At 38.4% G+C, this 15,742-nt stretch overlaps 1 protein-coding gene across 4 annotated transcripts in view; it reads right to left on the bottom strand.

The window, feature by feature from the left end:
- The window catches only part of LOC130923873 (ras-GEF domain-containing family member 1C-like), an 84,109-nt gene extending 71,455 nt beyond the window's left edge, over positions 1-12,654 (bottom strand). For all 4 annotated transcript variants that reach the window (XM_057849971.1, XM_057849972.1, XM_057849970.1 and 1 more), the window contains exon 1: positions 12,318-12,654. Coding sequence is in view for 1 of the 4 variants with exons in the window: in XM_057849970.1 (XP_057705953.1) it covers positions 12,318-12,347 (30 nt within the window). In the remaining 3 variants the exon portion in view is untranslated. The remainder of the gene's footprint in view (positions 1-12,317) is intronic.
- Positions 12,655-15,742: the final 3,088 nt, after the last annotated feature.

Raw genomic sequence — 15,742 nt, 5'->3', positions numbered from 1 at the left:
ATAGGACTCCTTTTGGGAGACTGTTTGCTGTCGGCCAAACTATAGCACATTTGGTCGATTAAATATGTCATAGCTGATCACTGAGATTGAGCTAAAAACATTTTCGATATACTACTGTATCTCAATCTTAAAATCAGCCATCTCTGCTATAAAATATCTAGAAAGATCACAAAAAGAAACCATTGTGGACAGGGAATGTTATTATTAGTCTGATCAATTGATCATTACAATACACAATCATTGTCCTGAAATGCATTTATATGACTAACAATAGGAAATTGTGCTGATTATTTGTGGGATAAAGTCAAATGCACTGAAAAGAGCGATAATATACTCTAATATAGTTCAGTCGGATGCAATCTAATTCTGTTTCCTTTCTCAGCTCAGACAATCTATGTGTGTCAATAGCCATGTGGCAGCCGTGGTCGCTCCCACTGTGTGTGTGTGAAGCGTTTCCATGGAGTCAAGGTTCCTGTTGGGAGGTAATTAGATGCCTGTTGAATTCCCCACTGTGGCTCCGCCACTTCTCTCTCTGTATTCCATCAAAATTCCTTCTTGTTCCCGTTTTAGCTCCCTACTGCATATCCATGCACATCATTATTTTGACAGAGTGACTCTCCTCATCAAGTTCTGCCATAACGTGAGGCTCTGTCAGGTGCACCATAAAATGTTCTGTTTTGTCTTCCTCTCTCATCCATCCATAAACTTTCAATGCCACTTACCCTATTCAGCGACTCAGGGGGCAGAGATGTTGAGCTGACTTGGGCTCACCACTGCCAAATCAATCAAATGTACAGAACGGGGCACTGAATGGGAACTGACAATGCTAGATGCACAGCGGCTATTTGAACCACTATACAACAGCTCTGTCATCCAAACACATTCTTTACAAAACCTGACTTGTTTACTAGGGATGTTCCGACCTGATCACGTGATCCGAAATCGGGCCGATTGTTTATCAATTCAGAGGATCGGAATCAGGTGAAAAGGATCGTGTTTTTAATTTAAAAAATATATTTATTTTTATTTTTCATTTCGCCTCCCTCCTGCTAGCTAAGCAATACGCCAAACTTGTTTCTTCTCTTGGTCACTACTCACTAGCTGGTGTTTGGTACTTAAAGTTAACGATGTTTGACAGGTTTGTAGCTTTGATCTAGCGAAAGAAGGCTCGGTAGCTCTACGATTAAAGGCGAAAAAGTGTCAACCATCGTTTAGTTTATTACACACCAAAATGTGGCAACTTATTCCAGTGAGAGGCTGTTCTCGGCAGCGTCAATGCATTTGAGTGGACTCATTAAATGAAGCATTAAATAAGGACAAGCATTTTTTCTACGTTATTCTTCTTTAAGAATAATTCATATTATGAAGGTGGCACGTTGGAACAGTGGTTAGCTCTGTGCACCTACATTTTGTGGTGGTGCACCTGAAGAAAAAATTTAGGTGCAATCAATGCAAAAAAGTAAGTGTGGAGCATTGACAATATATATCGCAACGTTAAATTTTTCCAATACAAGGCTGAAAAAGCAGTTTCTGCTCTTGCACCCCTCTTTAAAAAAACTGCTGTATTTTAAGCCAAAAATATTGTTGTGTTTGAGAGAACAATATGTCTACTGTATATGCTGCCATAGTAGTTTCAAGACGCATTAAGCCCCGGAACTATTTTGAATTTGTCCGTTTTACTCTTGAGACCACCGTTTACAGACACTGCGCAACCGCTTTTGTTTCAACTCAGCCATAAAAAAAGAAGGTAAGTAATCATATGCATTATTCGAAATGTCTATCATTTTTAGCTTAGAATCATTAATTGATGTCTAATATTTAGTAAAAAAAAAAAAAAAAAAAAAAAACTTTACAAAATTATTCACTCGCATATTTTAAACTTTTGGACAAATTACGTCACAATGAAATAAACAGTGTCTGTAAATAGGTCACGGATAACTACCTCATAACTATCAGTGAATCGTTTTTTTTTTTTTTTTTTGTTACTGTCACATTTTCATCGATATTTTAGATGATAAATAATCGATCCAAACAAAGAAAACTTGGAAAAAAAACCCAAAAACATTTAAACGGGTAAATATTTGAAAAAGAAAATCTCGACCACTTCTTAATGTCTGCGATTTATGCTTTGCGACCCTTGCTATATACTGTGTTTCACCCATAAAATCCCCAAAAAGTCCAGTTATCGCCATTCACATATGTGTCTTATCTTGAGACATGCTACACGGAGTTTTGGGATCGAAACAAGGTAAATACGCGATAATATCTTGTTAAAATCATGGTGTCTTTAATTATGTTCTTCCATGCTTTTACCTCGAGTTAGGGTTTACCGGTATTTTATTTATTTATTTATTTATTTTTAAATGCCCTCCTATTAAAAAAATGTCCTTCCCCATAAAATTGAAATTTTAAGCTTTCCAATGATGTATCACACATGCATATAGGACAATTTTGAAATTTGGCCAAATTGGGGTCTCAGAGCGGAACTTCAAGCCACTTGAGTGTTTTCCGCCATACAGTATATATTTTTACTTTTTCAAGGGCTAAAAAGTAACAAAATAATCCAGACATACAATGGCATTGCCAAAAGATACAAACATATATACGTTATATACTCCGCAACACTCCCGGAAAAAGCGGATGAGGAAGTACTGTAAAAAGCAACGTACTGAAACATGTTTGGAACTTTTGTTCAATTAAAAACAAAACAAAACAAAACAAAAAATTGTTCTTGGTATCTGAATGGGACTCTATCGGCAGATTCTCAAAATCAGGTGACTGACTCGACTGCAAAAATATATGATCGGGACATCCCTATTGTTTACCAAAACAATACTTTCTGGCAAATTAATTGTCACATTGAGCAGGAACACTGAATGTTTTATTTTTATTCACTCATTTATTCATCATCCCAGCTAACTATGTTTTTGGGATATGGAAGGAAACTGAAGTACCCGGCAAAAACGGGGTATAACACGCAGATTTCCAACAGGATTGTCGGAGCCCAGGATGGAACCCTTGATCTCAGAACTGCAAGGCACACGTGCCAACAGAAGCCTTAACATGTTTCATAATGAAATGAAAATGCACACTTAGCATTTTGTTTTATTTGTCACTGTATGTAACAAGTTCTTGTTTGACTTATGCAACTTCCCCGGCGGAGACCTCCTGAAAAGATTTCAGTTCCTGTCTGACATACACTATTTGGAGTGGAAGTATTGCTCCACTTGACCATTACATCTACAGGAAGTTAATATTGAAGAAAATAACAGCATCATTTTTCTTTTGTCATTACATCAAAAATACCGTACTTCTTCTCAAATACTGTATAGCAGGGGTCTCCAAACTGGTCCTCAAGGGCTGCTGTAGATCATGGTTTTTGTTCCAACCGATCGAACACAGACAGTTTAACCATTGAGGTTTCTGCTAAACAAGCAGCACCTGACTGCAATCAACTGATTACACCAGATTGGTGCAAAAGTCTCGTCTTTTTTGTTGGGATAAAATCCTGCACCCACTGCTTCCCTTTGTGTAATAGTTTAGAGACCAGTGCTGTACAGTATGGCACCATGGTAAACTCATTCTGAAGGAAACGCAAAGCTTTCCCAGACAGTTTGCACAAAGTGGGTACCCATCCATTTTATTTTGCACCTGACTTCATCAGGTGCAAAGAGGAGCAAAAACAGGCGGTAAACACCCTGGACCATTCACCAGCTAAATGTAGAATGATTGATTACAGTAAGCATTTGGAGAAGAGGATTCCCTTGCATAGATGGCTTAGATTGCTCTGCCTCAAGAGTGTGAGGAAATTATCTCAGGTCTCAAGAAAAGAAATATAGAATTCTGGGACTGACACACACTCAAGCAACAGCCTCCTCCCTTGTGCACTTTGCACCACCATAAACCTTGTGGCGGGGATAAAGAAGTCATTGCAAGCAGACGGATGTTTCTCCCAGCCCAGACAGACAGAGCCTGCCTGCTTCTTACACACTGGGTATGTTTACATGGACAAATATTTTCTTTTTAGCGTTCGGATTAAAATTCTGATAGGATGCACAGTGTTCATGGACACTAAAAATATTGATCCGATTACCGTAATTTTCGCACTATAAGGCGCACCTGACTATGATGTGCCACCCACCAAATTTGACACGAAAACGCCATTTTTTTCATATGTAAGCCGCCCTGGACTATAAAACACAGCTGTCCTCACTGTATTATGGGATAGTTACACCAAAAGATATCAACGGGTAAAACTTCATTTGACAGCCGCATCATAAGACTGTCATAAGACCAAATGAACCACCATGAAGCTTTGAACCAATTGACTGCAAAGCTTCATTTGGCCATCACTGTTCTCTTGGGGGAGACAGACATTCTCTGCTGCCACCTTCTGGCAACACTGTTGGAAAATTATTTCACTTTTGAATGGATGTAAAAGATCCAAACTGGACATTAATGGAGTTAGTGACTTAATTTGCCGGATGACAATTAATGACATCTGTCATTAGCATTCAGTAATGCCCATGATAGTGTCATGTCATAATTGTGACGGTTTTATGACAGTCTTATTATGCTGCTGTCAAATAACGTGTTACCTATTAAGCATAATATATCAACAAATAAGCTGCACTGGACTATAAGCCACAGGATTCAAAATGAAGGGAAAAAAAGTATCGGCTTAAAGTCCGAAAACTATGGTAACGCGATTACAAAAATAGCTTCGAATCAAATTTTGCTGCTTTGAGGATTTGATTTGTTTAATTGACAGCGGCATCGTAAGACCGTCACATGACCAAATGAACCACCATGAAGCAATTGCTTGCAAAGCTTCATTGATTCAAGAAGCTTCATTTGGCCATCACTGTTCTCTTGGGGGAGACAGTCAACCTCTGCTGCCACCTGCTGTCAACACTGTTGTCGTCCAACATGCCTCCTAGCATGCATTGCAGCGCAACAGATGTAAATAAATCAAAATTCATGTTCTGTGCTAATTATTTCTTCAGTTACTGTTATAATTATTTCATTAATTGCTTTTTATGGAATTTGGAAACACTTTATTTGACAGCGGCGCCATACGACTATCATAAGACTATCATAATTATGACATGACACTGCCATGAGCATTAATGAATGCTTATGACGGATGTCATTTAGTGTTATCCGGAAAATTATTTCATTTTTGAATGGATGTAAAAGATACAAACTGGAAAATAATGGAGTTAGTCACTTAATTTGCCGGATGACAATTAATGACATCTGTCATTAGCATTCAGTAATGCCCATGATAGTGTCATGTCATAATTATGGCGGTCTTATGACAGTCTTATTACGCTGCTATCAAATAAAGTGTTACCTATTAAGCCAAATAAATCAACAAATAAGAAGCACTGGACTATAAGCCGCAGGATTCAAAATGAAGGGAAAAAAGTATCGGCTTAAGTCCGAAAACTACGGTAACGCGATTAGAAAATAGCTTTGAATCAAATTTTGCTGCTTTGAGGATTTGATTTCTTTTATTGACAGGGGCATCGTAAGACCGTCACACGAATCAATGAAGCCTTGCGGCCAATTGGTTCAAAGCTTCATTGATTCAAGAAGCTTCATTTGGCCATCACTGTTCTTTTGGGGGAGACAGTCAACGTCTGCTACCACCTGCTGTCAACACTGTTGTCGTCCAACATGCCTCCTAGCATGCATTGCAGCGCTACAGATGTAAATAACAAATCAGAATTCGTGTTCTGTGCTAATTATTTCTTCAGTTACTGTTCTAATTATTTTATTAATTGCTATTTATGGAATTTGGTAGCACTTTAGTTGACAGTGGCGCCATAAGAATGTAATAAGACTATCATAATTATGACATGACACTGCCATGAGCATTAATGAATGCTTATGACAGATCTCATTTTGTGTTATCCGGAAAATTATTTCACTTTTGAATGGATGTAAAAGATCCAAACTGGACATTAATGGAGTCAGTGACTTAATTTGCCGGATGACAATTAACGACATCTGTGATTAGCATTCAGTAGTGCCTGTGATAGTGTCATGTCATAATTATGGCGGTCTTATGACAGTCTTATTATGCTGCTGTCAAATTCAAGTTCAAATTTTGCTGCTTTGAGGATTTGATTTGTTTAATTGATAGCGGCATCGTAAGACCGTCACACGACAGTCCACCTCTGCTGCCACCTGATGTTAACACTGTTGTTGTCCAACATGCCTCCTAGCATGCATTGCAGCGCTACAGTTGTAAATAAATAAAAAAATCATGTTCTGTGCTAATTATTTCTTCAGTTACTGTTGTAGTTATTTCATTAATTGCTATTTATGGAATTTGGTAACACTTTATTTGACAGTGGTGCCATAAGAATGTCATAAGACTATCATAATTATGACATGACACTGCCATGAACATTAATGAATGCTTATGACAGATGTCTATCATAATTATGACATGAAACTGCCATGAGCATTTATGAATGCTTATGACAGATGTCATTTTGTGTTATCCGGCAAATTATCTCCCTTTTGAATGGGTGTAAAAGATCCGAGCTGGATATAAATGGAGTTAGTGACATAATTTGCCAGATGACATGTTCATTCATTAATGCCCATGATAATGTCATGTCATAATTATGACGGTCTTATGGCAGTTAAGTTATACCTATTAACCCAAATAAATCAACCAATAAGTGTTCATACATTGGAAAGTTAGTCGGAAGAAATTATTTTGACATGCGCAGATTACAGTAAGAAGCTAAGTACAGTGGTACATCGACATACGATCGCATCCTTTCGACATCCAAGGTAAAAACTGACTCGTCATCTTTCTAGACCCGTGGTTCCTTACCGTGCTAAAGTTGCCGAACCCCACGAGTTTCACAGGTGCATTCACCGAACCCTTCGGAATTTCATAATAAAGCCAGTTTCTTTTTTTATTTATTTTTTATTTATTTATTTATCTATTTATTTATTTATTTATTTTTATATAAACCTGTCCTGTTCAGCTGTTTGACATGGAGAATGGAAGTCTAAGTCTCCGGTTGGTCTGAACAGTTTTAATGTTATACATTGAGAATATGACATACTCACGTATTATCATTCAACATACCTTGTTTATTATGACAAAACAGCGAACAGGAAGGGGTTATGGGGGAACAGAAGAAAAAAAAAGAAACACAAGAAAAGAAAGAAAAGAAACACAACAACAAGAAATACATTGCACACCTACACTAACTATGAATATGGTGCTATCGTCAGCTAGATGTATTTCCGGTTGACACCATGTGGGGGGCCTGTTGAGCAGGGAAAGAAGGGGAGGGGGGAGGGGGAGTGTATAAGATAAGTGGTTGGGGTGAAGTGTACACAAATCAGCTCTGTGATCTAGAAAGCAATAATCGTGTGAATTCTTTGTTACTGTAAGCCCCTCGGCAACCGACCCTACGCCGCCCCATCGCCAATCCCGGCACTGGGGCCCCCCACCCGAGCGCGCCCAATCACATCCAGCTGCTCGTGAGCCCCACCAAACATGCGACACGCAGATGAGCGAATACGCCACCCCAGAGCCACGGCCCCCACCCAGCGGGACGATGATTGGCTCGGAGCATTAGCATAGCATTCGCATTAGCATTTAGCGTGGCGAGCGTCATCTTAAACTTTCGGGCAACTTTGAGTAAAATGAATTCAAAGTAATCTACAGTTTTTACACTTATTGTGCATTATCATCACCAAGTTGGCGTTGTTCTTGTAGATGCTACAATATAATAGTAATTCGTTTTTTTAATTACCAAAAAATAGTCACTTTCCCTAAACTTTTCTTGAATGAACTATCCATGAACCTTGTGTGATGCTTTTTTTAATAAAAAAAAACAAACAAACAAAAAAAAACAAGACCAAAGACAGGATATTCAGAGCTGTATATTGAAAAATATGCATTAGGTGTATCAGTTCAATTAAATCAGGTAATATAAACATATTTGATGTGAAAGATGTTCCAGAATGTTTAATGTAATAGGAACATGAAAAGTAACGCCGGTTACTTTGCTGAGTAACTAATTACTCTTACAATGAGGTAACAGATTTACAAACTCAATTACTTTTTGTAAGAAGTAATTTTTAACTTTAACTAATTACTATTTTAAAGTAAGATTACCAACACTGGCTATGTGTAACTGCTATTTGTAATTGCACCAGCAGCATATATTCATGATTTAGCATTGGTTTTTGGGCTGTGGAACAAATTAATCAAATTATAATGTATTCTTATGGGGAAATCCCGCTCGACATACGACCATTTTGACTTACGAATGAGGTCCTGGAACGAATTAAATTCATATGTAGAGGTACCACTGTATTTAAAGAACATTTATTGTCAATTTGCACGTTTTTTTACGCCAGCATAATAACACAGCGTACACATTTACTTTCAATTGCCTGTCTTTTCAGTACATTCAGTACTTATCAATATTAAATGAAAAGCATCCTTGCAGCTTACAAATGGATAGTGCACTGCATTGCATTTTGTCTGAATTAATCAGCCAACAATTTGACCTCCCGAGTGTACACAAGTTGCTCAACATTGTCAAATTGCAGGAAGCTGCCTCTCTTAAACCTACAGTGGATTGAATGAAGCTGTAATCTCACGGAATCTTTCCTACCATTTACTGTTTGACAAAGTCATCATGGCTACTGTGAAAAGGGCCATTACGGCAGGGATGTCCATGGTGATCTAAGACTTTTGCACAGCTTAATCAACAGAGGCTGAAATCAACTCAAAAGGCACGCTGTGCCGACAAAAGGAATAAACTGCAGTGAAGCAAACACACATTTTCCATGGTCGCATTCTAAATTGGAGGAAGCTTCAGAGGTCCACCAATGTTATGTGAAGCACGGAGAAGCCGAGAGGAGCTGAAGGCGTGGGAATGACGCACGCAAGTGGCTTGACTGGTAATATCAGCAAACCCGAGTAAGCTTCCTCCCCACCTAACTGGTTTGTGACAGAGCACACCTCGAGTTCGTGCACCTTGCAGTAAGCTGCCAAAGACAGATAACAAATCCTTCTTAGCTCACTTTGCCAAGCTGCTACATCAGTCAGCCTGGAGCAAAAAACCGCTATAGTGATTCTGATTTTTTTTTTTTTTAACAATATAGCACAGAGGCATATTCCTGCCACAATATGAAAAATAATGCAGTGTTACATTGCATAATGATATATTTATGTAAAGATAATATATTTCAAAATGTAGTGATAGTTCTTTAGGTTATATGTATACTACAACTCCTGGCAAAAGTACAAAATCAGATAAAAAGTTTGAAAAAATAATGAATTAGTTCAAAAGTGCATTCAGAAACACTAAAAGAAATGAATAAAAAACATTCCATATTTTTTTTCTTCAGAATGGAGTGATTCCATATATACCGTATTGGCCCGAATATAAGACTGTTTTTTGCATTGAAATAAGACTGAAAAGAGGGGGTCGTCTTATATTCGCGGTCTAGACATTACACCCATTCATGACGCTAGATGGAGCCAGATATCACTGAAGCGATGTTCTGTCATGACAGATCTCAGCTACTCTCCCATTCACGACGCTAGATGGCGCCAGATATCATTGAAGCGATGTTCTGTCATGACAGATCTCAGCTACTCTTTTTAGTTTACAGTTTGCATTGTTTTATTGCAATGTTTTTCCTTATTCAGATTTGTTTCAAGACTACAGTTACAGTTAGACTTCACTTTGATGGTTAATGCAGTTATTGCAATTTTGTTGTTTTATCACAATATTTACATTTTAAATTTTATTCTATATTTTATTTTTATCATTTTACCCACAAGGTTTATTTACATTTCAAAAACCAGACACCATTCATTTACTAATGTGATTGCACTTTAGTTTACATATTTAAATGTTCAGATATTAGGATTTGAATGAGGCAAAATAACATGCTTTTTCCCTCAAATATATTGTTTTAATCATTTGTTTAGGATGTACTGTAATTATTTGCTGTATAACAATTAATTTGGTGTTCAAAAAGTCTTTTTTCAAACTTGAGTCTTGAAAAAGAGGGGGTCGTCTTATAATCAGGGCCATCTTATATTCGGGCCAATACGGTCTTTCCCTGCACTTGCTCTATAAAATTAACATTTACTGACCACCACAATGTTTTTTATTCATTTCTTTTAGTGTTTCTGAATGCTAAAGAGTTACACTTTTGAACTAATTAATTATTTTTTCAAGCTTTTTATCTGAGTTTGTTCTAAATGATAAAATGTCTGAGTGAGTGCTCGTCCGAGACTGGTAATTCCATACTTTTTGCTATGGGTTGTACCTGGAATATTTTGAATATCAAGCAGGGGTGTGAACCTCTGAGTAGCTCACGATATGATATGATTTGCGATATAATTGGCTCTCGATAACGATGATCTCACGATATGGCGATACAACCATTATTGATACATTGGTCAGGAAATCATTCTAGAATATTCAACAAAAGAACAAATTAACAGAAAAACAAGCTATTTTCATCCTTCTGCTGTGAGTATATCACTAGTACGTCCGTGGCAGCCAATGCCAGGAAATGAGTTGATTTTGGGGCATTTCACGTCATTTTCTGTTGATTTTCGCTCACTTCTTGTTTAATTTGGGGAATTTCCAGGTCAATTCCTGTTAATTTTGGGTTACAGAACAGAGAGTCAAAATCAACAGGACCTGTAAATGCCTACTAAAGACTGGCTGTGAATGCTCTGGCTTCAGTCCCATTGACGGTGCTCGACGTCCAATTCAGTCAAAATAAATAAGATGTCTAGCGCTGCCAATGGTTGCAATGTTGGTTCCTTTTTGTGTGTGTGTGAGACACTTTTTTAAAAACAATTCTTGGTGGGATCATTTTGATCACCTTTTGGGCTATAAATTATAGCATTATACCACCTTTTTGATATTTTGTCACACTCCTCATATCAAGTCAAGTAAAAATGATTTTATTTTGGCAATTTAACAAGACATCTCAAGCAGTTGCTGTAACAAATTTTTAAAGAAATTATGATTTTAGTAGTACAGGATATATGTATCTACCTACTGTATATATAAAGATAAAATTTTATACAAAGATTTCACATGGGGCTCTTCTAGGGACCCGAACCAGAAGAAAAACTAAGTTTTTATTTCTATTTAGTATTTATTTATGTATTTTTTTGCAAGAATTAGTAGTCAAATTTATCAAAGTCAACAAGTTATGATATGAACTAATCATGCTGTATTAAACACAGCACATTAAAACGTTAAATTTATACGGATACGGCCCGCCTCCACATTTGGTCCGGCCCCCTGAACAATACCAGAGAGCATTTTGAATGTTTTTTTTTTTTTTTTTTCTCAATAGTGTTATTTCCTGGCGTTTTTCTGTGAAGAACTCAGAGAGGGTTATTTGGTTATCATCTATTTAATTAATAGTGTTATTATTATTATTATATTATATTATTATTTTTATTTTATTTTATTTACTTTTGTTCCGTGAAGAATCCAGAAAGGGTTATTTGATTGTGGCTTTCTGAAAAACAATATTTTTTTACATTTAGGCACTCCTGCAATCGTCACACTTTTTCTGTTACAAACTGAGCCCAGCCCCTCATCAGAGAAGGGAAAAGTAATGTGGCCCTTACAGGAAAAAGTTTGGGGACCCCTGCTTTATGTAATAAAATTGTATCAGCTTACAACGCAAAACATAACTTTTTTTTCCTGTTGTGGCAGCAACACAGAGTATGAATACACCTATCCATGTGTTGGACGGTGGTTTTGTTAATTTCACATGCAAGATGTTGATCAAAACAGCAAATATTTTGGTTTTGACTTTCATTTATTTAATTATTTATTTATTTTTTAATCAACTCTTGTATTGGATCTCATGAGATTGTGCAGGTGCAATGTAGAGGCCACTGACCAGGCAGTAAGTCAGTAGTAGAGTTTGCATCAAGCGTCAACTCACCAATGGAAAAAATAGGATGTTGTCACTCTAAGCAGTGGGATAATTAAATGGGAGATCCATCTTTATCCATACAGCGTCCAATACTGTACCGTCACATGGTCAGTTGGTCACTAAAACCGGGTGCAGGGACCAACTCTCATGCGCCCCCGTGCAAACACGTACACCCTTGCGCTAAAAGCTTCAGTGCAATTTCTGGAAACGATCATCGTTAGGTGTCTTATCACAGTAGATGACACTGTCAGTATTCATTTTTCATAAGAAACGGACCGACTGAGGGCGTTAGGAGAACACAATTACTATACATTATTCATGAAAATGTGAGTCCTTACCAGCACTACACTGCAATGCCCATACTTCATCCGATGTGTTACTATCCAATATTAACGGGAGTGGACGTCCAGATATCCCTCCAATTGATTTACGTCCCCGCAGAAGCACGATATGACACTCCAAACAGGTAGCGCAGCGTGCGTGATTGATGTACGAGGAGAAAATGTTCCTCTTAGGTAAGGTAGGTGGCGGGGAGAATGCCAGGTGGACCAGAGGGGTGAGCTGACGCCGTGTCAATGTGGTTCCTCAAAGGCGTGGCGACCGTCCTGTTCCGCGCTGAGACGATACGTAGGTTATCAACACGTCCCCGCACAGTGCAGGAGATCAGACGCGAGAGGAGAGAAAAGCGCTCACAGTCGGCATTTACTCAGAATCACACCAACAACATCCGCTCTGCACCTTCAAAATAAAACACCACAGCATAGGCGGTGTTTGACTTTTGGGGCGGGGGGCACAACATGTTGATGACCCCGAAACGCTGTGTCAGCAATAAAATTCATCCATCATTCTTGAGGGGAATTCTAAATCAGGCTGCTTAGGCAATACATTTCGCCAAGATCGTCATGCATTGAATATGGTACGCCCGCCGGTGTCGTGCCAATGTAGTTACACAGTCAAAAATTGTATCCCCTGGGTGGAGCCATATGGAGGTAGATTTGTGTCTTTATTATTCAATCACAAAAAAGTTGCTTCAATCACAGTATATATTTTCAACCCAAAAAAGTCACTTCAATCAAAAAAAAAAAAAGGTGCTTGAATGCAAAAATAAATTTGAAAAAAAAAAAATGCGTGTGAAAACTGTTTTTCTTTGATTTAATTTTTTTTAAATTTTTTTTTTATGTGAATTTTTTTTTTTTTTTTTTTTTTTGATTGAAGAAACTTTTTTGATTGAAGTAATGTTGATTTGTGTTTGGGCCACATTCTGGCTAGGACATTTTTGTCTTTATTATTCAATCAAAAAATAAGTTGCTTCACAAAAAATATGTTTTCAAAAAGAAAAATCACTTCAATCAAAAAATGAAAAAATTCAATCATGGAAAAGTTTTTGAATGCGAAAAAATATATAAGATTGAAACATTTGCAACACCCACCTCCGGCAGAACTTTTCCCTTGTCCCGGGGGAGGTGGGGGACATTGAGTCCGAGTGGACCATGTTCCGCACCTCCATTGTTGAGGCGGCCGATCGGAGCTGTGGACATAAGGTGGTTGGTGCCTGTCGTGGCGGCAATCCCCGAACCCGCTGGTGGACACCAGCGGTAAGGGATGCTGTCAAGCTGAAGAAGGAGGCCTATCGGGCCTTTTTGGCCTGTGGGACTCCGGAGGCAGCTGACAGGTACCGGCTGGCCAAGCGGACTGCGGCTTCAGCGGTCGCCGAGGCAAAAACTTGGACATGGGAGGAGTTTGGCGAGGCCATGGAAAACGACTTCGAGGAAATTCTGGTCCACCATCCGACGTCTGAGGAGAGGAAAGCAGTGCTTGGTGTCGAGCCGCTACTCCTCCGCGTTGAGAGGAGCCAGTTGAGGTGGCTCGGGCATCTGGTTCGGATGCCTCCTGGACGCCTCCCTGGAGAGGTGTTCCGGGCATGTCCCACCGGCGGGAGGCCCCGGGGTCGACCCAGGACATGCTGGAGAGACTATGTCGCTCGGCTGGCCTGGGAACGCCTTGGAATCCCGCCGGAGCAGCTGGCTGAAGTGGGTAGGGAGAGGGAAGTCTGGGCTTCCCTGCTAAAGCTGCTGCCCCCGCGACCCGACCCCGGAATAAGCGGAAGATAATGGATGGATGGATGGACATTTGCATTTGAACACTTATTCTTTCTTTGAAAAAGCAATCCTTTTTGTGTTTGGGGCCATATTATGGGTAAGACATTTGTGTCTAAATAATTTAATCCCAAAAAAAGTTGCCTCAATCAAAAAAATATTTTCAATCGAAGAAAAAAAATCATTTGAAAAGTAAAATTGCCCTCCCCTAATTTATGTTTGTTGTTGTTGAAAATTATATGCAAAGCAATTGACTGTCTAAGTTGCTAGTCACATGATCTGTTCAAAAAATAATTTTGACCCATGATAGAAATATATTTTTTGTTCATTTCAATCATTTTTGTTGCAGTTTTATTGCTTTACAACTTTTATGGATATAGGAAAGTCAATTACATGCAATGACACTTTTCGGTCCTAAAATCCGCTTATGCATCACAGGATGATTGTTAACACGTTCACTTGTTTACAGATACAAATTCAGGCTTAATGTGTTTTAAGAACGTGGGGGTTTCACCCACAGGAGTTACACAGGATTTGAGTGAATGTAGCGTACAAGCACAAAACTTCACAAACAGCCAACAAAGACTTATAACTGATAACTGATATCTGCATGTACATATATTTTAGTGCTGTCAAATTTATCGCATTAACGGGCGGTAATTAATTTTCTTAATTAATCACGTTAAAATATTTGACGCAATTAACGCAGGCACGGAACGAACCGTTCATGCGTTGCCTCAAACAATTTACAATGACGCGGTATTAGCACACAGAAAAATGCGAGTGGACACGGGCATTCATTGGACCGCGCCTTTTATTGGTTTGAGCTTTGGCAACTCTTTCACAACACTTATACAGTGCCCTCCATAATTGTTGGCACCCCTGAAAAAGATGTGTTTTTTAGCTTCTAATTTTTTTTTTAATTCAAATAATATGGGACCTTAATGGGAAAAAAAGAGAAAAATCCAACCTTCAATACAAGTGCATTCATTCAGTGGGGGAAAAATCCCACATAAAGAAAAAATTATTTGACATCAAATAATGTGTGTCACAATTATTAGCACCCCTGGTGTTAATACTTTGTACAACCCCCTTTTGCAAACAAAACAAGGTCTGGGGACTGAGATGGCCATGGGAGGAGCTTCATTTTGTGTCTGGTGAACCATTTCTGTGTAGATCATTTTCTATATATATATAAAGATAGATAGATGGATGGATGGATGGATGGATGGATGGATGGATGGATGGATGGATGGATAGATAGATAGATAGATAGATAGATAGATAGATAGATAGATAGATAGATAGATAGATAGATAGATAGATAGATAGATAGATAGATAGATAGAGAGAGAGAGAGAGAGAGAGAGAGAGAGAGAGAGAGAGAGAGAGAGAGAGAGAGAGAGAGAAAGAGAGAGAGAGAGATAGTATATATATGTACAGTATATAGTTTCCGGTTCAGAGGTAAACCGCTTGGACAATGATGTAACACATAAACCCTGAGTTATGCTTCTGCGCTGCGGTGATGGCGTAGCGACTACAGCATCAATGAGTATTCAATAGTTCTGCGGCAAGGTAACGCGTTGCTCTGTAATTCACTGCTAAGCCACTTAGGGTTGTTAATCATCACAAATGTTGATCATACAAATGTTGAGGTGCAGGCGACT

Source organism: Corythoichthys intestinalis, chromosome 11 (assembly GCF_030265065.1).
Source record: "Corythoichthys intestinalis isolate RoL2023-P3 chromosome 11, ASM3026506v1, whole genome shotgun sequence".
In the NCBI taxonomy this organism is placed as follows: Eukaryota; Metazoa; Chordata; class Actinopteri; order Syngnathiformes; family Syngnathidae; genus Corythoichthys; species Corythoichthys intestinalis.
Note: the sequence above shows the minus strand (reverse complement) of the source record. Positions and strands in the feature narration are given on the sequence as shown.